Here is a 24,082-nt window from a genome sequence, read left to right as displayed (position 1 = left end):
TGCGACTTCTCCCCATTCACGCCATGTCTAAAAAAGTGGACGGGGTTGGGCCAGTAGGCCCTTCCCATTTATCATTTTTGGTTTAGATGTAAGACGGCTAGAAAGCTGTCTTACATGTAGAAGTGGCGGGGGATCCATCGCCAGGTATAGGGGTTATTAAGACTGGCATCTAAAATGCCAGTCTTACTAAATGTGCCCCTTGATCTTTAAACTCTACTGTTGCTCCTGTTTGTATATCTGTCAGTTAAATGGTCTCTCAGAAAAGTAGGCTTAGGCTACATGCACACGACTGTGTGTGTTTTGCGGTCCGCAGATTGCATCCGTATGCCATTTGCGGATCCATTGTAACAATGCCTAAAACGGAGAAGAATAGAACATGTTCTCTTTTTCTTTTTTTTTTGCGGGGCTACGGAACGGACATACTGATGCGGACAGCACAGCATTGAAATAAAGGGGTCCGCATGCATCCTATCCGCAAAAAAAACCTGAACAGACAAGGAAACAAACAACATTCGTGTGCATGTAGCCTTATGCTTATATGACAGAAACGTGTAGCTTGACTGAGAACCCAAACACATAGCGGTAAAGAAATTGCTTTTGCCAGCGTTATTACTGTATTTAATGAATGTGAAACAGCAAATCAATACCAATAAACAGATTGGCAGCATAGGTCAGGCCTTGATGGATCCGGCTCTGCTCATTAGTAATATGTGGGTCTGTTGTTTTAGTTCTATGTTTTATCCTTTTATACTTTGCGCGTACAAATTGCTTTATGTTATTCTAGGCAAGTATTAAAATGTGTGGCTGTGGCCTTGGGGTGTTGGATATTCTGTATTGACGGCTTTTCAGGGTCGATGTCTGGGAATATTTTGAGATACAGGACTTTTAATGAAATTCATAGTCTTCCCTTGTAGCTTATAGTAAAGCTTTATATTACTGGAAAAATGATGTACCATGTGTCTGAACTGACTCTTTCAATTAACTATGGCGTGTTTGTCATTTGTTTTCATTTTATTCTAATGCATTTAGAGGTGGTTTAAAAGGCAAGTTTGAGGTTTGTCCGCATGGCCACTTCTTAATTCTTTAGATACCGCAGCAATGTGACCTATGTGAGCATGGAATGGCGCTCTCTATATTCTGCTACCAAGCTTTATGATTCGGGTCTCTCTATTGGGCCAAATTATGTTCCCAGCACCACACTTTCCTTGGGATGTGTTCCAGTGTGTAGGTTTTACATACTTTCTACCTTTGGAAGGACAACAAGGAGATTCTGAAAATAACCATACAAATTTGTGCACTATGCGTGCCATGTGAAATTTTTGTCCTTATGCTGCGCCTTTTCATGTAGCACATACCCCCAACCTATAGAATTTGAGTCACAAAGAGTATGTGACCCCTTCATGACTGCCCGGAATATAGAAATATAGACCCCAGACCCCTTAAAAAAATGCAGGATCCATTTACTACATCCTCAGAAAAAATCCCCTTCAATACAAATTTCTCCTCTGTGCAGACCCCACACCGCCCCTTTTTATAAACCCCTCAGACCCTTAAAGGGGTTCTTCACTTTTGCTATATTCAGATTTCATCTGAAGTCACTTTGTTCAAAACTTCGGAATAATACTGTATGGAGTATTAGAATGTATGGGCTCCAATGAGCCGAAGTAAGTCATTTACGAAGTCGCACGTGACTGAATAACTTTGGTAACTTCAAGTGAAATACCACTTTAAAACTTGAAACCAAACTCCGCTTCGGTTCCAACTAGTACCTCTGAACCGAAGGATTTGTAATCAATACCAGATCGGCGGGGGCCTGACTGTTGCACCCTAGACGATCATCTATTTGTAGAGAATTCAGAGCTCATGCAAATTATGTGTTCTGTAGACATTGCAGCAGCGAGCAGGTGTCATTATATCTTCTCTGTCCTACTCACTTCAATGGGATGACTCCCTTGTATTCACTTGATTAGAATGGAGCCATACCATAGAAGTGAAGGGGACAGTGTAGTTGTAATTACATCTGCTCGCCACTGCAATGTCTGTGGCGAGCAGGTAAACAAAGAAGAGAACACAGCCCTCGTACGAGCGCTGCGTTCTCTTCAAACAGATGATTGTGGGGGTGCCGGCGGTGGGGACTCTACCTGTCTGATGACCTACCTTGAGGATAGGTCATCAATATAGCAAAAGTGCACAACCTATTTAATAAAGACTCCAGTTTTCTAATTTACATAGACCCCAGATCAGACCTTCTAATTTATTCAGGCTCCAGCCCAGCCATTATTGCAGGCCCCAAACCAGACATATGAATACTAATATCTCCTCATTCCTGCATTCCTCTTTTCTCCTAGCCGCTGTCACAAACTGTCCTGGGTCTAACATCAGGATGTTTTCAGCAGTAGAGAGTAGCTGGATTGTGGGTGGTATGAGATTAAAATGATGAGTTGCCCGGGAGAAACTCCTTCTTATCCAGGTGACTGCACATCCGAATAAGGCCTCGTCCACATTTCTGTTTTTCACTGACGTGTGCTGTCCGCATTTTCCGCGGACCGCACACGTACCCGTTGATTTAAATGTGTCTGTTCACATTTCAGTGTTTGTTTGTTTTTTAGTTGTTTTTTTTTAAGTCTATGGGTCTGTGAAAATCACTGACACACATCCTTGTAGTGTCTGTGTTGTGTCCGTTTATCATAGGAGATTCTTCGGAAATGAATTTTCAGCTGAGCAAGGTCAGTGAATAACTGATGACACACGGATGGTAAAAACGGACACCTGGATCCTTCACGGACAGCTTCACGGATGAAACATGTACGCTTTTTTTCACAGACGTGACACTGACACGGAAATGTGAACGAGGCCTAATAAATAATTGTTGCAGACAACAGTAGAAAAGCGCCGCGCTTGGCATAGTAAATGTGGGCCATTGTGTTTTTGAATGGCTCTGCTGCAGTGAATGTCCTGAAATCTCTATAAAACCATAGTTGCATGACTACATTGTGGTTTTCTGTAGAAGCCATTCTAGGAGTTTTTCTCCTTTTATTCAAGGGGATTTTCCCACAATAAAAATGTATGGCATATTGATTTGATTTACAAGTAGCGGTAGTTTTGGTAAATACCGTACATACCCCATGTTAATGTGTACAGGCATCACAAAACCCAAGTCTGCCCAGTTCACATCTCTCAGAAGCTATCGTTGTATAGATCTTTCCTAATTGTGAGTAGGATGCTGGAGAGCACAGATGCAGGTGTGATGCACAGGCGAGGGCAGAGACAGTACGCAGTCTACCGCATACCACAGGGAGGGACAGAGGTGACTGGTTGTCGGTAGCCTACTGTCACCTATTGGAAGCAGCCTGGAGGAAGTTCAGTGATTACAGGAGATCACAGGTTTTACAGTTGTCACCCAGTCTGTCTATGGATTGCGGCTATGTAATGACCCAGTCATGTTCTACCCTTAATTGTATTATTTCAAGGTCAACAAGATGGAACTTAGTGACCTCAGACATCATAATTACTGGTGCCTATTCACATTGGAAACTCTTTTTAACAGATTCCCTTTTAATAAGGAAGTGTCCCCTTAGGAAGAAATGCAGATGGGTTATCAAAATTTTTTAGTTGCAGTTGTGGCATGGCTTATGGCACGGGGAGCCCAACCTTAACGCATAATGCCGTACATGTACAGCATTATGCGCAAGGAATTGCATGGAGTGGCTATGAGCCTCCTCCATACATTGGCGGCTGTGGGCTGTATAATACAGCCAGCACCCGGCCGCAATGACTGCGATAAGCAACGATACCGAAACCGGTCATTTAACCCCTCTGCTGCCATGTTCGACAGCATCGTCTGTGAGATAAGGCAGAGCAAGACCGCTCCCTCTGCCATCCGAATGGCGCCTCCACAGTAAAATTAGAGGGCTTCGATCGGTTATCATGACAGACTGGGACCTGCTGGAGTTGCCCATGCCTGTCATTGTAAGCCGCCTGCTAAGCTGTGCATGAGGTAGTGTGAGAATCTCATTCACCATAATAGATCTCTGTTATGGTAAATAACATAAAAGTTATGAAGTAAAGAAAAAAAAAATAATAATAATAATATTAAAAGTTGCCCCTTTTTTCCAATTTTACATAGGAAAATATATAAACAATAAAAAATCAAAATGTATGAACTATTAAAATATGTAAAAAAAAGTCTTACACGGTGAACGCCATTGCGGAAAAAAGCAATAAAACCAGTCGATTCATCTTTTTTTTTGTCACCTTGTCCCCCAAAAAATGTTGAATAACAGTGATCAAAAAGTTGTTTGTACCCCAAAAATGGTACGTCAGATCACATGCTCCTATCACATGGTCCATCACCACGGTGATGGACCATGTGATTGGAGCATGTGTTCTGACGTCACCACAGGTCCTTTAGCCCACAGCTCATCATTAAAGAAGAAAAGAAGAGACCGGTAACTACGCGATCAAGAGGAGAAGATGAGTTAATTTTTTTTTTATTTTTTTTAACCCTCAATTGATCACCTACTAAGCATTCTGTTTTCATAATGCTATTATTTTCCCTTATAACCATGTTATAAGGGAAAATAATACAGTGAATAGACTGTCACCTAGCAACCATGCGTGAAAATCGCACCGCTTCCGCACTTTTTTCATTTTTCACGCAACCCCATTCACTTCTATGGGGCCTGCGTTGCGTGAAAAACGCAGAATATAGAGCATGCTGCGATTTTCATGCAACGCGCAAGTGATGCGTGAAAATCACCGCTCATCTGAACAGCCCCATTGAAATGAATGGGTCGGGATTCAGTGCGGGTGCAATACGTTCACCTACCGCATTGCACCCGCGCGGAAATCTCGCCTGTGTGAACGCAGCCTTAGGGGTTAAACGGGTTGTCTCACTTCAGTAAATAGCATTTATCATGTAGAGAAAGTTAATACAAGTCACTTACTAATCTGTTGAGATTGACCAGATTGCCTCCTTTGCTGACTAGATTCATTTTTCCATCACGTTATACACTGCTCGTTTCCATGGTTACGACCACCCTGCAATCCAGCAGCAGTGGCCATGCTTGCATACTATAGGAAAAAAGAGTCGGTCTATGCGCACTCCCACAGTCCAGGCCACCTTCTCCTTTAATGTGCAAGCACAACCACCGCTGCTGGATTGTATAATGTGATGGGAAAGATGAATCCAGCCAGCAAAGGAGGCAATCACAGTGCTCCAGACAAAAAAAAATGACCAGGAGCCATTGGCTCCTAAACTAAAAAATTTAGGAGCCAAATTAGATTTTTTAGTCGCCAAATTTAAAATGCATCGAATTTTAAAAAAGGACTTTGAGAAGATGAGACGAAGGTCACAGTAGTGAGCCAGCACTACATATAGGAGAAAACAGCACCACATACCTCTCACATCCAGGGACATCTTCTGGGGGACAAGATGACTAAAAATAACGAATTGCGTGGTTTAGAGGTTTTTTTTCTGTTACGGCCTTCACCGAGCCGAAATATTTTTAAATATTTTAATAGCTCACACTTTTTGGGACGTGGCGATATGTAATATGTTTATTCTTTATTGTTTGTAAATTTTATATGTAAAACTGGGAAGGGGGCCATTTAAACTTTTAGTATTTAGGTGTTTTTTTTTGTTTTTTTTTAACTTTTTATTTAATAACCATTTCTTCCCTTAGGGACTAGAACCTGGATCTTTTCATCCCGTGTGCTATTCACCCTGATAGAGCTCTATCAGGGTGAATAGGATCTCACACATCTCCCTGCTGCTCTGTGCTTTGTGCACACAGCAGCAGGGAGCTGACCATGGCAGCCAGGGCTTCAGTAGCGTCCTGGCTGCCATGGTAACGATCTGAGCCCCAGCAGTGTAATCTGCCACCCATGAAGGGGATGGGATCCTGTGGCCACCATATGACAATGGGGAGGGGGGACTTGTGGCCAGTGATAATGGGGAGGGGGGGTGCACTGCACCACCAATGAATGTAATTAAAGAGGACCTTTCATGGGTCCAAAGAATATGAACTTAGTAGCAGGCTGCATAGAGCGGCGCCCAGGGATCTAAGTGCACTTACTATTATTCCTGGGCGCCGCTCCGTTGGTCCGCTGTGGCCCCCCGTATTTTCAACATTCAGAGCAAGGAGGAGGAGACGCCAGTGTCTCTCCTTCTCCCTGACAGCAGCACTGTCCAATCACAGCTCAGAGCCAGGGAGAAAAAAAAAATCCCTGGCTCTGAGCTCTGCGCTGTGATTGGACAGCGCTGCTGTCATGGAGACGGAGAGACACTGGCGTCTCCTCCTCCTTGCTCTGAATGTTGAAAATACTGGGGGCCACAGCGGGTGAACAGAGCGGCGCCTAGGAATAATAGTAAGTGCACTTAGATCCCTGGGCGCCGCTCTATGCAGCCTGCTACTAAGTTCATATTCTTTGGACCCACAAAAGGTCCTCTTTAACTCCTTTATACAATTGTCTGAAGCGGTATAACAGACCCGGCACCCGGCCTCAATAACAGGGCATGCGATCTGTGGCACCTGAGGGGTTAATTGCCGCGGATCGCATGCCCTGTTTTTGAGGCCGGGTCTGTGATACTGCTGCCTATACTTATGTTTTACATTCATTGGTGGCGCCGTGGCGACAGCTCCTCCCCTGCTATCTCCCCATTGGTGGTAGTGGCGGCCGCGTCACAGTGGAGAGGGAGGGACTCCTTCCTTCTCCACTGTGCTACTGAAGAGAACTTGGGCTAAGCAGGATCGCGGCGGTACAGTCGCAAATGGCGACAAGACTAAAAAGTCTTGTCGCCATCTGCAAATTTTAAGGCACATTGGCGACCGTTTTGGTCGCCATCTGGAGCCCTTCAATATGGACAATCGCATTACATTAGTAAGTGGTTTGTATTAACTTTATCCGCATGATAAATACATAAATACCACTTGCTGAAGTGAGACAACCCCCCTTTTGCAGTACTTTCATTTTGATGATCTGTCCACAAGATTGCCCTATCAATATCTGATCAGCGGGTCCAAAAACCCACTTCTCTGACAATTACCTGGGGCTTTAGAAAGGCAAAGCTCCATCCATAGTGCAGTGGATTGCTCCCATTCTCCTCAATGTAACAAGCTTTGTGCACTACACCATGAACGCAGCTGTGTAGTTCCGGCGCCACTGTGGGACAGCAGATTGGCGGTGACGGCAGCGGTTGTCAGACCCCCGCTAATCAGATTACAGTTATTATTAATAGCCTGTCTTAAGGATTGTCCATCAATATAAAACTAGCAGAAAACCACTTTAAAGTATACTTGTATGCAAAAAGTAATCTTACAAATGGAAAGCGGAATAACAATTCCGTGTTTCAGAGCCTGGCGTTTTGTTAATAAGTGTTACTTACGTGGTGTCGTTTAGCATTGTGTATATTTTGTATTCCCATTATGTGGACATGTTAAAAATAAGGTTTTGCTATGTGAGAACATCTGTGTGAAGATCCAGTTTTAATGTAGCTCGTCTGGTTGCTGTAGCAACATCACTCCAGCTCAGTGCGTTCAGCAGGATCAGGACACGGGGCTGTCATGCCTCAGTAATAATGCCGGCACTGACCAGATGTTAGAGCTTTCCCCATGCAGTCAGCCCGATCCTGTTTACACTCGCTAATGAAAAATATCCAGTAAGTTACCTACAAGAAACTCTGACCTAGATTTCTGTCTACTTCTATTATCAGTCTGTAGCTTTATCTCATTTCTGTATTCCAGTCTCCGATTCCATGGTCATAAAAGAACCTTTCTAAGAAAATACCATGTGCCCCTAGTATGACTTTAGTGTTGGAAGATTTTGTGTGTTTTCTTCTTTACATTCTCAGAAATAATTGAGTAAGGTCTCATGCACATGAAAGTGGGCCGCCCATGCCATGCATTGGGGGTCCCCATTGCACGCGCACCGTCCGTGTGGCATTCAACTCGAATGGGCCCGTGATCCGTCCGCAACACCAAAAAATTGAACATGTTCTGTTTTTTTTGCGGTGCGGAGGCACGGGCCGAAATGCCACTGAGGCGCTCCATAGTGCTTCTGTGGCCTTCCGCTTCGTGTCTACACACTGTATATTCTAGATCGTGGACCCAAGTGAACACGTCCGCATCCGTGATACGGTGCGCACACAAGACCGGTGTCCGTATATTGTGAACCAGCTGTTTGCCAGCCCCAATACGAGCCCTAATGTACAGTATGTTGCCATTATTACTTCATAGTGAAAATCTCTACCATTTCCACAAAAACAGCAGCATCAGTGCGAAATATGGGAAATATATATATATATATATATGTATGTGTGTGTATATATATATATATATATATATACAGTACAGACCAAAAGTTTGGACACACCTTCTCATTCAAAGAGTTTTCTTTATTTTCATGACTATGAAGGCATCAAAACTATGAATTAACACATGTGGAATTATATACATAACAAACAAGTTTGAAACAACTGAAAATATGTCATATTCTAGGTTCTTCAAAGTAGCCACCTTTTGCTTTGATTACTGCTTTGCACACTCTTGGCATTCTCTTGATGAGCTTCAAGAGGTAGTCCCCTGAAATGGTCTTCCGACAGTCTTGAAGGAGTTCCCAGAGACGATTAGCACTTGTTCGCCCTTTTGCCTTCACTCTGCGGTCCAGCTCACCCCAAACCATCTCGATTGGGTTCAGGTCCGGTGACTGTGGAGGCCAGGTCATCTGGCGCAGCACCCCATCACTCTCCTTCATGGTCAAATAGCCCTTACTTTCAAAGTTTTCCCAATTTGACTGATGACTTAAAGTATTGATGGCCACTCGTTTTTCTTTACTTAGCTGCTTTTTTCTTGCCATAATACCAATTCTAACAGTCTATTCAGTAGGACTATCAGCTGTGTATCCACCTGACTTCTCCTCAAGGCAACTGATGGTCCCAACCCCATTTATAAGGCAAGAAGTCCCACTTATTAAACCTGACAGGGCACACCTGTGAAGTGAAAACCATTTCAGGGTACTACCTCTTGAAGCTCATCAAGAGAATGCCAAGAGTGTGCAAACCAGTAATCAAAGCAAAAGGTGGCTACTTTGAAGAACCTAGAATAGGACATATTTTCAGTTGTTTCACACTTGTTTGTTATGTATATAATTCCACATGTGTTAATTCATAGTTTTGATGCCTTCAGTGTGAATCTACAATTTTCATAGTCATGAAAATAAAGAAAACTCTTTGAATGTGTCCAAACTTTTGGTCTGTACTGTATATAATTATTATTAAAAAATATAATTTTTTTCATATTTTTTGAATGTTTATTATATGCTCAGTAGTTTATGCTCTGTGTCTTTTACAAAGTTTCATTGTGGTTTTCACATTTCCTTTGAATCCACTCCTACCAATTGCTTGGATAACGGCATGTGTGATCCCAGCATTACATTTATTTAACTTAATTTTGTTCATTTATCTATATCAGTGGAAACATTGCCCATTAGCTCCACATCTGGTCTTGGCCAGTGCACATGAAGCAAACGCAGCTCTCCAAGGCTCTGTTAATATTACATATTTCTGTAAATTATTTTGTAAAATCTGGACAAAAGGATAAAGACAAGGCAACTAACAGTAGAATAGTTTTATATTATATTTTTATGTTTAGATGGCTATACCCTGGAAGTATTCTTTACTTTTGGGTGGGAAAGTTTGCATGCATTGTGGAACTGTAATCTGCTTCCGAATACTTGGGTCAAAGGGATTTTACTATTAAGTGTGAAAATAGACCATATTACTGTACATACACAGGGGAATTTCTCCAAAAGACCACTTCTTTGAGAAGACCATCCCTCATTCCGATTTTTTTTCCATTCCCTTATACAGTATGCGTTTTGGCCTCTTCTGTGAAAGGACCCCGCTCTAGAAGGTTATTTTAGAAGCTTTTCCACTACTGATTTGCTTTCTGGTGGAGCACCTGTATAACGGGCTTCTACTTTTTCTTTCATACAAGTCAACAAGAAAATAGTAGGACTGTTTTATTGGAAATTCGGTCATTTTCCTTGTAGTACCTAAAATGAGTAGGATACATTCCTTTGCTAAAGAACGGAGACTTCGTACATTACGTCCCTGAAGCACAAAATGTGCTGTCATTGAGATGGTGCCTTTGTCATCTAGCTTACTGAACTATAGTGATTTGAACTGTTGGGTTCACTGAATATTAGAAATAATTTTCCTTCATACTCATTCTGTTGTCTGGATTTTTAACTGAGAGAAGATGAAACTGAAGAGAGATTTTTTTTTTTTTTTTAAACCCATTCCCAACTTGCGCAGTACATGTAGGAGCAGATACCGTAGCCGCCAGGTGCCTTCTGTTTTTCACAGTACACACCTGAAGGCAGAGTTTGTGATTGGCTAGAACGCCGATCATGGGCATTTAACCCCTCAGATGTAAGCATGGCAACTGAGCAGTCTTTTTCTGGGAGTGCTGAGCTCCCAGGGACTGAACATCTCCCCCGCGCCAAGATTAGGGGAGCCGTTCTGTTGCAATGACAACCATAGGCCTTCTGAAAGCTACAAGGCCTGTCATAGCTCTTATCATCACGCCCTGACACATGCAGGACCTAAGAAGGTAATCATTCTCCCATAGACTGCAATGGTGAATCATTGCTGTCTATTGGAGAAGGGACCAGATGCTTCTCACCCTAGGGGGACTTAAAATAAGTGTGAAAAAAAAGTTAAAAAAAAAAAAAAAAAATAAGAAATTCAAATCACCATTCCCATTTTAAAAATAAACAAAAAGTTAATTAGCATAACTGTTTCCAAAAATGCCCAAAGTATTAAAGCATCAAACTCAGCCAACAAAAATGAGCCCTCTGACAGCTATGTAGGAGTAAGGGTATATTCACACTAACGTTAGTGTGATCCGGTAGGCAGTTCCGTCGTCGATCAGTGTGACAACTGACAGCATTTGTAGACGGATCCGGGTGCGGATCCGTCTACTAATGCATTGCAAGAACGGATCCGTCTCTCCACTTGTCATGCGGATGGACGGATCCATCCTTCAGTATTTTTGCAATGCCGGCACTAATGCAAGCCAATGGGAATTAATTCCGGCGACTGATCAGGCATTTTGGACGGACATAATACCGCAGCATGCTGCGGTATTATGTCCGGTCAAAACGCCTGACTGTGACTGAACGGAAGGCATACTGATGCAAACTGAACGGATTTCTATCCATTCAGAATGCATTGGGATATGCTTGATAGTTCTTTTCCGGCATAGAGCCCTTTTGACGGAACTCTATGCCGGAAAAGAATAACGCTAGTGTGAAAGTACCCTAAAGGCCTCCTGCACACGAACGTGTGCTGCCCGTTGCCGTATTGCGGACCGCATTTGCGTATCCGCAATACACGGGCGCCGTTCCTTGGGCATTCCATATTACGGATGCAAACCCATTCACTTCACTTCAATGGGTCCACAAATCCGGAGATGTGGAATGGAAGCACGGAACGGAAGCACTACGGAGTGCTTCCGTGGCGTTTCGTCCCGTACTTCCGTTCTGCAAAAAGATAGAACGTGTCCTATCTTTTTGCGGAATGGCTGAATTACCATTAAAGTGAATGGGTCCGCAATCCGCTGCCCCTGCCCCACGGTCGGTGTTCGTGCATTGCAGCACGGCCATGGGGTGCACACGTTCGTGTGCAGGAGGCCTAAATCAAAAAAAAAGTCCTGCATGCGTAATGGATGTTTGAAATTAAGGATTCAGAAGAACGGAAAATTAAATGGTGATGTGAACCCTGCCCTGCCCAATCTTAACATCTCTTACATGCCGATGAGTCCTGATATTCATGAACTCTCGGCTCTCCCCGCCCACTTGCTGCTGATTGACAGTTTTTTTTTCTCAACTGAAGTCAGTAGCAGGTGTGCGGGGAGAGCCGAGAGTTCACGAATATGAGGCTTATAGGCCGGCACTATCACTGATCAGTACAAGATTTTAGCAAAACCGCACAGACAATTAAAGAAAGTAATCCAAGGGGATTTGTCACTATTTTATGTTGCCCTTAGGCTACATTCACACGTCCGTGGTGTGTTGCGGACCCGCAAATTGCGGGTCCGCAACACACCCGCCCGGCACCCCCATTGAAATGCCTATACTTGTCCACAAGCTGCGGACAAAAATAGGACATGCTCTATCTTTTTGCGGAGCTGCGGACCCAAAATCGGGGCCGCGCTGCGCAATTGCGGCTGCAGACAGCACACTGTGTGCTGTCCGCATCCACTCCGTCCCCATAGAGAATGAATGGGTCCGCACCCATTCCGCAAAATTGCGGAAAGGATGCGGACCCATTTTGCGGACGTGTGAATGGAGCCTTAGTAAGAACATCATAAAACTGGTGACAGATCCCCTTTAACCACCTCAGCCCCCAGTGCTTAAACACCCTGAAAGACCAGGCCACTTTTTACACTTCTGACCTACACTACTTTCACCGTTTATTGCTCGGTCATGCAACTCACCACCCAAATGCATTTTACCTCCTTTTCTTCTCACTAATAGAGCTTTCATTTGGTGGTATTTCATTGCTGCTGACATTTTTACTTTTTTTGTTATTAATCGAAATGTAACGATTTTTTTGCAAAAAAATGACATTTTTCACTTTCAGTTGTAAAATTTTGCAAAAAAAACGAGATCCATATATAAATTTTGCTCTAAATTTATTGTTCTACATGTCTTTGATAAAAAAAAAATGTTTGGGTAAAAAAAAAATGGTTTGGGTAAAAGTTATAGCGTTTACAAACTATGGTACAAAAATGTGAATTTCCGCTTTTTGAAGCAGCTCTGACTTTCTGAGCACCTGTCATGTTTCCTGAGGTTCTACAATGCCCAGACAGTACAAACACCCCACAAATGACCCCATTTCAGAAAGTACACACCCTAAGGTATTCGCTGATGGGCATAGTGAGTTCATAGAACTTTTTATTTTTTGTCACAAGTTAGCGGAAAATGATGATTGATTTATTTTTTATTTATTTTTTTTCTTACAAAGTCTCATATTCCACTAACTTGTGACAAAAAATAAAAAGTTCTATGAACTCACTATGCCCATCAGCGAATACCTTGGGGTCTCTTCTTTCCAAAATTGGGTCACTTGTGGGGTAGTTATACTGCCCTGGCATTCTAGGGGCCCAAATGTGTGGTAAGGAGTTTGAAATTAAATTCAGTAAAAAATGACCTGTGAAATCCGAAAGGTGCTCTTTGGAATGTGGGCCCCTTTGCCCACCTAGGCTGCAAAAAAGTGTCACACATCTGGTATCTCCGTACTCAGGAGAAGGTGGGGAATGTGTTTTGGGGTGTCTTTTTACATATACCCATGCTGGGTGAGATAAATATCTTGGTCAAATGCCAACTTTGTATAAAAAGAATGGGAAAAGTTGTCTTTTGCCAAGATATTTCTCTCACCCAGCATGGGTATATGTAAAATGACACCCCAAAACACATTCCCCACCTTCTCCTGAGTACGGAGATACCAGATGTGTGACACTTTTTTGCAGCCTAGGTGGGCAAAGGGGCCCATATTCCAAAGAGCACCTTTCGGATTTCACAGGTCATTTTTTACAGAATTTGATTTCAAACTCCTTACCACACATTTGGGCCCCTAGAATGCCAGGGCAGTATAAATACCCCACAAGTGACCCCATTTTGGAAAGAAGAGACCCCAAGGTATTCGCTGATGGGCATAGTGAGTTCATGGAAGTTTTTATTTTTTGTCACAAGTTAGTGGAATATGAGACTTTGTATGAAAAAAAAAAAAAAAAAAAAATCATCATTTTCCACTAACTTGTGACAAAAAATAAAAAATTCTAGGAACTTGCCATGCCCCTCACGGAATACCTTGGGGTGTCTTCTTTCCAAAATGGGGTCACTTGTGGGGTAGTTATACTGCCCTGGCATTTTCCAGGGGCCCTAATGTGTGGTAAGTAGGTAAATGACCTGTGAAATCCGAAAGGTGCTCTTTGGAATGTGGGCCCCTTTGCCCACCTAGGCTGCAAAAAAGTGTCACACATCTGGTATCTCCGTACTCAGGAGAAGGTGGGGAATGTGTTTTGTGGTGTCATTTTACATATACCCATGCTGGGTGAGAGAAATATCTTGGCAAAAGACAACTTTTCCCATTTTTTTATACAAAGTTGGCATTTGACCAAGATATTTATCTCACCCAGCATGGGTATATGTAAAAAGACACCCCAAAACACATTCCTCAACTTCTCCTGAATACAGAGATACCAGATGTGTGACACTTTTTTGCAGCCTAGGTGGGCAAAGGGGCCCAAATTCCTTTTAGGAGGGCATTTTTAGACATTTGGATACCAGACTTCTTCTCACGCTTTGGGGCCCCTAAAATGCCAGGGCAGTATAAATACCCCACATGTGACCCCATTTTGGAAAGAAGACACCCCAAGGTATTCAATGAGGGGCATGGCGAGTTCATTGAAAAAAAAAAATTTTGGCACAAGTTAGCGGAAATTTATTTTTTTGATTTTGTTCTCACAAAGTCTCCCTTTCCGCTAACTTGGGACAAAAATTTCAATCTTTCATGGACTCAATATGCCCCTCAGCGAATACCTTGGGGTGTCTTCTTTCCAAAATGGTGTTATTTGTGGGGTGTTTGTACTGCCCTGGCATTTGAGGGTCTCCGCAATCATTACATGTATGCCCAGCATTAGGAGTTTCTGCTATTCTCCTTATATTGAGCATACGGGTAATGAGATTTTTTTTTTCCGTTCAGCCTCTGGGCTGAAAGAAAAAAATGAACGGCACAGATTTCTTCATTCGCATCGATCAATGTGGATGAAAAAATCTCTGCCAAAAAAAGAAAAAGGAGGGGAAAGGCGTCTGCCAGGACATAGGAGCTCCGCCCAACATCCATACCCACTTCAGCTCGTATGCCCTGGCAAACCAGATTTCTCCATTCACATCAATCGATGTGGATGAATAAATCATTGCCGGGATTTTTTTTTTTATATATACAAAGTGTTTGCCAAAGTATATGAACACCGCCACCTCCTCAGCTCATATGCCTCGGCAAACATATCTTTTACTGCAGAGGAGAAATCTCGTCTTGCAGCGCCGCATACACCGACTTGCGTGTAATCTGACAGCAGCGCAATGCTTCTGTCCGAATGCACATCAGTGCTGCAGCTGGTCGATCGGTTGGTCCACCTGGAAGGTAAAAAAAAGAAAAGAAAAAACCAGGCCGCAAAGCAATAACTTTATTAACTTTTTTAACTTTTTTACTTACCGGTAATTTTTTTTTGTTTAGTTTTTTTTACCTTTATAGAACAAACCTCTCCTTCCCCATGGGACAATGTGCAAAGCGCAAATCGCCCAAAGATGTGGCGAAGTACGTTATGCACTTTATCCCAGGTGAAAGGAGAGGTTTGCAGCAGCTGTGAGTAAAAGGGCCCTAATAGCCCTGTGTGCCTGTCCTGTGGGATGCAATCCCTATGCTAGGTGTACCTGTGTGTGGTACTTCCGGAAACACTCACCAAAGCATAGGGCAGGGTGGTCAGGACAGAAATAGCGGGTGTCACGCCTTATTCCACTCCTGCTACAGACACAACATCTTTTTCGGGGTGACGGTTGGGTTGAGGTACCAGGAACGACACTGGGGAAATGTCGCTCGTGTAGACGGCTAACTACACTGGTGGATGGGGCCACGGAACCTCCTGGGTAAAGGAGGTTCTCGATGATTTCTTCCTGGAATTTGAGGAAAGATCGTGTTCTCCCAGCCTTACTGTAGAGAACAAAACTATTGTACAGCGCCAATTGAATTAAATATACAGACACCTTCTTATACCAGCGTCTGGTTCTGCGGGAAACTAAATACGGAGACAACATCTGGTCATTGAAGTCCACCCCTCCCATGAGCGCATTATAGTCGTGGACACAGAGGGGCTTTTCAATGACACGGGTTGCTCGCTCAATTTGGATTGTCGTGTCTGCGTGAATGGAGGAGAGCATGTAAACGTCACGCTTGTCTCTCCATTTCACCGCGAGCAGTTCTTCGTTACACAAGGCAGCCCTCTCCCCCCTTGCAAGACGGGTGGTTACAAGCCGTTAGGGGAAGCCCACGCGACTAGTTCGCGCTGTGCCACAGGCGCAAATCCGTTCTAGAAACAAATGCCTAAAGAGGGCCACACTTGTGTAGAAATTGTCCACATAAAGATGGTACCCCTTGCCGAATAAGGGTGACACCAAGTCCCAGACTGTCTTCCCACTGCTCCCCAGGTAGTCAGGGCAACCGACCGGCTCCAGGGTCTGATCTTTTCCCTCATAGATCCGTAATTTGTGGGTATAGCCTGTGGCCCTTTCACAGAGCTTATACAATTTGACCCCATACCGGGCACGCTTGCTTGGGATGTACTGTTTGAAGCCAAGGCGCCCGGTAAAATGTATTAGGGACTCGTCTACGCAGATGTTTTGCTCGGGGGTATACAAATCTGCAAATTTCTGGTTGAAATGGTCTATGAGGGGCCGAATTTTGTGGAGCCGGTCAAAAGCTGGGTCGCCTCTGGGACGGGAGGTGGTGTTGTCGCTAAAATGCAGGAAACGGAGGATGGCCTCAAATCGTGCCCTGGACATAGCAGCAGAGAACATGGGCATGTGATGAATCGGGTGCGTTGACCAATATGACCGCAATTCATGCTTTTTTGTCAGGCCCATGTTGAGGAGAAGGCCCAAAAAAATTTTAAGTTCGGAAACTTGGACTGGTTTCCACCGGAAAGGCTGGGCATAAAAGCTTCCCGGGTTGGCGGATATAAATTGTGTGGCATACTGGTTGGTCTCTGCCACGACTAAGTCCAAGAGCTCCGCAGTCAAGAACAGCTCAAAAAATCCCAGGGCCGAACCGATTTGAGCCGTCTCAACCCGAACTCCAGACTGGGCGGTGAAAGGGGGAACTACAGGTGCGGCTGAAGTTGGTGACTGCCAATCAGGGTTTGCCAGCACCTCAGGGATTCTAGGGGCTCTACGGGCCTGTCTGTGCGGTGGCTGCGACGGGGTAACTAGTGCACGTGCCACCGTACCAGCTTAAACTGCCCTTCTGGTGCTCGCCACGTCACCATGTAGTACGGCAGTGCTGGTACTAGGTCCAGGGAGGGCTGCGCTGCTGGTGTATGCCTCACCACGTGATCCGGCAGCGACAGCCCCACTCTGCTGCTCTTGAAGCGGATCCTGCATAACCTGTGGTCTAGCGACACGGGGCCGGGTACGCCTGGTGCTGCCAGGGACCTCCACCTCCTCGTCCGAACTTTGGGTCAGAGAGCCACTGCTTTCCACAGGTTCATATTCTGACCCGCTAGATTCATCAGATGAGGGTTCCCACTCCTCATCCGACTGGGTCAGAATCCTGTAGGCCTCTTCAGAAGAATACCCCCTGTTTGACATTTTGGACTACTAAATTTAGGGGTATTCCCTGAGACTACCCAAGAAAAAAAGCAAGCCTGTCTTACAAAGGGGAGGCTAGCGAAGTACCGGAGGCCGCTGCGGTTGATAAAAAATATCAAAACTGATTTTTTTTATCGCCGCAGTGCGTGTAAAATGAATGTGCAGTGATCAAAAAATATATATTTTTTGTCACTGCGGTGGGGCGGGCGTGGGTGAACGCACGTGTGGGCGACCGATCAGGCCTGATCGGGCAAACACTGCGTTTTGGGTGGAGGGCGAACTAAAGTGACACTAATACTATTATAGATCTGACCGTGATCAGTTTTGATCACTTACAGATACTATAAAAGTACAAATGCTGATTAGCGATACGCTATTCAGCGAATAAAAGTGACTGCGGTGCGGTGGGGTGGGCGCTAACTGACGCTAACTACCTAACCAAGGGGCCTAAACTATCCCTAAAACCTAACAGCCAATACCAGTGAAAAAAAAAAAGTGACAGTTTACACTGATCACTTTTTTTCCTTTCACTAGTGATTGACAGGGGCGATCAAAGGGGTGATCAAAGGGTTAATTGGGGTGCAGGGGGGTGATCAGGGGCTACAGTGAAGTGTTTGGTGTACTCACAGTTCAGTCTGCTTCTCTGCTGGATCCAACCGACGAAAAGGACCAGCAGAGGAGCAGAGAAGCCATATAACAGATCATATTTACTAATATGATCTGTTATATGACTTTTGATTGGATTTTTTAAAAATCGCCAGCCTGCCAGCCAATGATCGTTGCTGGCAGGCTGGTGACGAACTTCTTCTTTGAATTTTGCCGGCCCGCGATGCGCATGCGCGGGCTGGCTTGGAGCGAAATCTCGCGTCTCGCGAGATGACGCGTGATTGTGCGCAGCACTGCCACCTCCGGAACGCCAATCTGCGTACAGCGGTCCGGAGGTGGTTAAAATTGACCTTGATAATGTACACTTTTTTTTTTTTTTTTCTTTAATGTAGAATTTCACCCACAAGGTGGTGGATGCTGTTGCAAAATATGGGTCAGCAGCAAGCTTTTTGTTACTGAAATGCAGGGTGAGGAAAAAAGGAACCTTTCCATAATAACCTACAGTCGTGGCCAAAAGTTTTGAGAATGACACAAATATTAGTTTTCACAAAGTTTGCTGCTAAACTGCTTTTAGATCTTTGTTTCAGTTGTTTCTGTAGTGAAATATAATTACACGCACTTCATACGTTTCAAAGGCTTTTATCGACAATTACATGACATTTATGCAAAGAGTCAGTATTTGCAGTATTGGCCCTTCTTTTTCAGGACTTCTGCAATTCGACTGGGCATGCTCTCAATCAATTTCTGGGCCAATTCCTGACTGATAGCAACCCATTCTTTCATAATCACTTCTTGGAGTTTGTCAGAATTAGTGGGTTTTTGTTTGTCCACCCGCCTCTTGAGGATTGACCACAAGTTCTCAATGAGATTAAGATCTGGGGAGTTTCCAGGCCATGGACCCAAAATGTCAACGTTTTGGTCCCCGAGCCACTTAGTTATCACTTTTGCCTTATGGCACGGTGCTCCATCGTGCTGGAAAATGCATTGTTCTTCACCAAACTGTTGTTGGATTGTTGGAAGAAGTTGCTGTTGGAGGGTGTTTTGGTACCATTCTTTATTCATGGCTGTGTTTTTGGGCAAAATTGTGAGTGAGCCCACTCCCTTGGATGAGAAGCAACCCCACACATGAATGGTCTCAGGATGCTTTACGCTGCGTTCAGACTTGAGCGTACGGGATGGAGCGCTCTGTATGCGCGATTTTATGCGCATTTACAGACGCGGCTCCGGAACAAGCGAACGCCCATTGTCGCGCTTTCCCGTCAGTCTATGTACGCGACAAGACGCCCCAAAGAAGCTCCTGTACTTCTTGGGGCGTCGGGCGTTTTACAGCGCGATCGTACGCGCTGTGACACGCTCAGGTGAGAACCATTCCCATAGGGAAACATTGGTTCTTGCCTGTTGAGCGTCTTACAGCGCGTAGGAACGCGCTGTAAAACGCTCAGGTCTGAACCCAGCCTTACTGTTGGCATGACACAGGACTGATGGTAGCGCTCACCTTTTCTTCTCCAGACAAGCCTTTTTCCAGATGCCCCAAACAATCGGAAAGAGGCTTCATCGGAGAATATGACTTTGCCCCAGTCCTCAGCAGTCCATTCACCATACTTTCTGCAGAAGATCAATCTGTCCCTGATGTTTTTTTTTGGAGAGGTGGCTTCTTTGCTGCCCTTCTTGACACCAGGCCATCTTCCAAAAGTCTTCGCCTCACTGTGCGTGCAGATGCGCTCACACCTGCCTGCTGCCATTCCTGAGCAATCTCTGCACTGGTGGCACTCCGATCCCGCAGCTGAATCCTCTTTAGGAGACGATCCTGGCGCTTGCTGGACTTTCTTGGACACCCTGAAGCCATCTTAACAAGAATTGAACCTCTTTCCTTGAAGTTCTTGATAAATTGTTGATTGAGGTGCAATCTTAGGAGCCACATTATCCTTGCCTGTGAAGCCATTTTTATGCAACGCAATGATGGCTGCACACGTTTCTTTGCAGGTCACCATGGTTAACAATGAAAGAACAATGATTTCAAGCATCACCCTCCTTTTAACATGTCAAGTCTGCCATTTTAACCCAATCAGCCTGACATAATGATCTCCAGCCTTGTGCTCGTTAACATTCTCACCTGAGTTAACAAGACGATTACTGAAATGATCTCAGCAGGTCCTTTAAAGGGTTTCTGTCACCCCATTAAACCGTTTTTTTTTTTTTTCTTTACTAATAATCCCTACAGTGCGATCTCATGATACATAAGCAAATTAATCATTTTGGTTCAGTAGAATTTGCTAAAAATCGATTTTTAAAATATGCTAATTACCTTGCTACCAGCAAGTAGGGCGGCTACTTGCTGGTAGCAGCCGCATCCTCCGATGGTAATGACGCCCCCTCGGCATGCTGATTGACAGGGCCAGGGAAGGGAATCATTCTCTGCTGGCGCTGTTAGAATTTGAAATCTCGCGCCTGCGCCGTACCTGTCTTCAATCGCCGCAGGCGCACTGAAAGGCGGCCGCTCTCTCGACCGCTCCATCCTCAATGCGCCTGCGTCGATGACGTCATCAAGTACACCCGGAAGAGATTTATTATTAATAATCGTTGGTGGTATAGTGTTAATAACTGTCATTTTTATAAAATTATTTATTCCCATTTTGTTGGTGGTTTTTGTGGCAGCATGCTTATTATGTACATACTTACCTGATTCGAGCATCCAGCGACGTCACCAGACTCTCCGCCTCCTTCCAGCGATGCCGGCGTCTTCTCTTCCGGGTGTACTTGATGACGTCATCGACGCAGGCGCATTGAGGATGGAGCGGTCGAGCGAGCGGCCGCCTCTCAGTGCGCCTGCGTCGATTGAAGACAGGTACGGCGCAGGCGCGAGATTTCAAATTCTAACAGCGCCAGCAGAGAACGATTCCCTTCCCTGGCCCTGTCAATCAGCATGCGGAGGGGGCGTCATTACCATCGGAGGATGCGGCTGCTACCAGCAAGTAGCCGCCCTACTTGCTGGTAGCAAGGTAATTAGCATATTTTAAAAATCGATTTTTAGCAAATTCTACTGAACCAAAATGATTAATTTGCTTATGTATCATGAGATCGCACTATAGGGATTATTAGTAAAGAAAAAAAAATAAAACGGTTTAATGGGGTGACAGAAACCCTTTAATGACAGCAATGAAATGCAGTGGAAAGGTTTTTTTGTGATTAAGTTAATTTTCATGGCAAAGAAGGACTATGCAATTCATCTGATCACTCTTCATAACATTCTGGAGTATATGCAAATTGCTATTATAAAAACTTAAGCAGCAACTTTTCCAATTTCCAATATTTATGTAATTCTCAAAACTTTTGGCCACAACTGTATATAATTATTTTAGGAAAGGTTCAACAGAAGGCAGTGATATAGACAGTAAAAAAAAATTTTAAATCTCCCTTTTTTCACTTTGTATTTTGTCTTTAGCACAGTACTGTAGTGTCTATAATTCACATGTTATAGAATAAAACGTGAACACTCATCAATAAGTATATTTATGCTAAATGATTTTCTTCTTTAATTGATTTATTTTCTTTTTTTCATTTGCACTGTTTTCATGGAAATATTTTCTATAGTTCTTATATCAATATTCAGTTTTCCATAGTTAATTTAAATTAAGTGCTTTATTCTTCATTTTAGGGCTCTGGGTCCGCGACTGGGACACTGACTCACCCATCAGCTGGAACCCCAGTAACTGGCCATAAGAGGATGATAATACCAAACCAACCACCCCTGACAGCAACAAAGAAGACTGCCGCCAAACCTCAACCACAGTCAACAACTTTGCCTGCACCAGCCGGGTCCCCCGCAGCACAAAGACCTCAGCCAGTTCCAGCATCTTATGCCACAGCTTCCACTCCTAGCCGGCCTACTTTTAATGTGCAGGTTAAGTCTGCTCAGCCCAGCCCGCACTTTGTTCCACCAGCCCCCCAACCGAGTCAGCCTTACAATGTTACACAAAACCAGTACTATGCTCCTCCAAAGCAAGCACCATCACGAGAGCCAGAGTATATACCACCCCAACCTGTACGCTATGCAGATCCTGGCTATGGGTATCCACAGGGTAATCAAGTGAAGTATCAAGATCCTTACTATCCAACATCGCAAGGCTATGGAGGAAGAAATATTCCTGAGGTTCCATACCCACAGCAAGGAGGGTGGAAACCAGAACCTGCTTATACTTCCGGACAAGCGGTGGGCCAGCAAGCTCCTGCTTCCTATCCACCTCCGAATAGTAAGAAGACCTATATAACTGATCCTCCTTATGTTCCACTGCCACCACCTCAAGCCAAGGTAGGTATCAATCATATCTAAAACCTAAAGCCGTGGGCATTACTGTGTACGAAAGTTACAGTAAAGCTTCATACTTTCATGTCATGCAGATGTAAGACCTAACCCAGCTATCAATCATACTCTTGTTGGCCTGTCCTAAGGATAGGCCATTAATATATTTTTCTTTTCAATGTATTTTATTGAAGAGCCAAATCCATTTAGGTTTGACATGTCACGGAAGGATAAGCCATTAATAGCAATGTTTGGAGAACCCCTTTAAATTTTTGGGCACTTTAAAGTGTAACTTTCATTTTTTTTAAATTCTAATGTGTAGATGTGCTAAGAAATTTTTTTAATATTCGTTATTGGGTGAATTTGTACTTTTCTATTACAAAACTGGCTCTGAAGTTGTCCCTTAGCAGCACGCTGTAAGTAAGTGTTGCTAAGGAAAACCTATCTTGATTCTTCAGTACAGTACAGTCTTGTACACTAAAACTTCTCCCGAAGCCAGCCTGCTTCTAACCGCCGCTCCTACAGGCCTAAAAAAAACTGACCTTATATACTGTAAATGAACGTCTACCCTGCCATCTATACAGTGTCAGTGGTGAGCGCAGACAGTAACCCCGGCGCACTGATTTACCAGCCATCGGAGAGATGCAGGAGATGGGGCCGTCGGCGCTCACCATGGACAGTCAGCGAGAAGCAGTTCTACAATATATAGGGACAATTATAGTATATAAGGTTTTCCATAGCAACGCTCATTTAGAGAGCGATGCCAAGGGACTACTTCAGAGCCAGGTTCATCATGGAAAATTACAAATTCACTTAATAAAGTATATTACAAAAAATTCCTAGTGCCTTCCTCTACACATTAGAAAAAAATGGACAGATAGATAGATATATATATATATATCTATTTTACACACAGATATATTTTAACAGCTTTCTTCAGAACAAAATCTCCTTACATTTCTTGACATGGGTTGTGTATGATGCTGGCAGAACTCATGGCTGCGATGCCATGGTAAGGGCTTACACAAAATGCAAACCACTTATAGTATCTGGACTTTAAGGTGGCGTAGATATAGGCCAGCATATGAGGCTTAGGAGGAGAATCTCCATGAAAAGAAATGCATTTGCCTTGGATTGCAGGCTAAGCCGCCACATTCATGTACATGATCTTATTGCTGTTCCCTGTGCTTGAGACAAGACCTTAGTGAAATCAGCTGAGAGCATAAGAATTTGAAGCCAAGACAAGTAATTGTGCAAAGCTGCCTGTGAATGTACAGTAATACTTGGAAAGAACATCTTGATTAGGTTAAATGTTGGATAATCTACAGAAAAGACCATTACCGGGAAACGCAACAGATTGTGCAGCAGATTTACTTATTAACACATAGAAGTCAACGTCTTTTTGCCGGCAATTTCTTACAAGTCAAGAGCCTGGATTTGAACTTTGCACAGGAACCAGGCAGCCTGTGCTATAGACGGGGGCGTAACTACCATAGCGGCAGACCAGGTGACTGTTATGGGGCCCAGGGCAAGAGGGGGCCTAGTTGGGATTATCTCCTCTTCTAGAGGAGGTGAAAAACTTGGTCAGGACTCTACCCTCAAAAGGAACAACTTTTAGCAAATAAGGCGGTGGAAAAATGACCCAAGGGTCATTGAAAGGGGTTTAGGCAGAAAGCCTTCTGTCCTGTGTGGGGGGCCTGGTTTGATCTTTACTATGTGGTCCTTACTTCTCTATGTACACCACCT

General features: G+C 44.0%; 1 protein-coding gene across 6 annotated transcripts in view; it reads left to right on the top strand.

Annotated features, from left to right (window-relative positions):
• Positions 1-24,082, top strand: part of LOC120997987 (LIM domain containing preferred translocation partner in lipoma) — a 367,902-nt gene that overhangs the window by 231,664 nt on the left and 112,156 nt on the right. For all 6 annotated transcript variants that reach the window (XM_040428389.1, XM_040428384.1, XM_040428386.1 and 3 more), the window contains one exon: positions 21,692-22,345. In XM_040428389.1, the coding sequence (XP_040284323.1) occupies positions 21,692-22,345 (654 nt within the window). The remainder of the gene's footprint in view (positions 1-21,691; positions 22,346-24,082) is intronic.

The sequence above is a fragment of the Bufo bufo genome, chromosome 4 (genome assembly GCF_905171765.1).
Source record: "Bufo bufo chromosome 4, aBufBuf1.1, whole genome shotgun sequence".
NCBI lineage: Eukaryota > Metazoa > Chordata > Amphibia > Anura > Bufonidae > Bufo > Bufo bufo.
The sequence above is the reverse complement of the archived record's forward strand: the minus strand, read 5'-3'. Positions and strand labels throughout refer to the sequence as shown.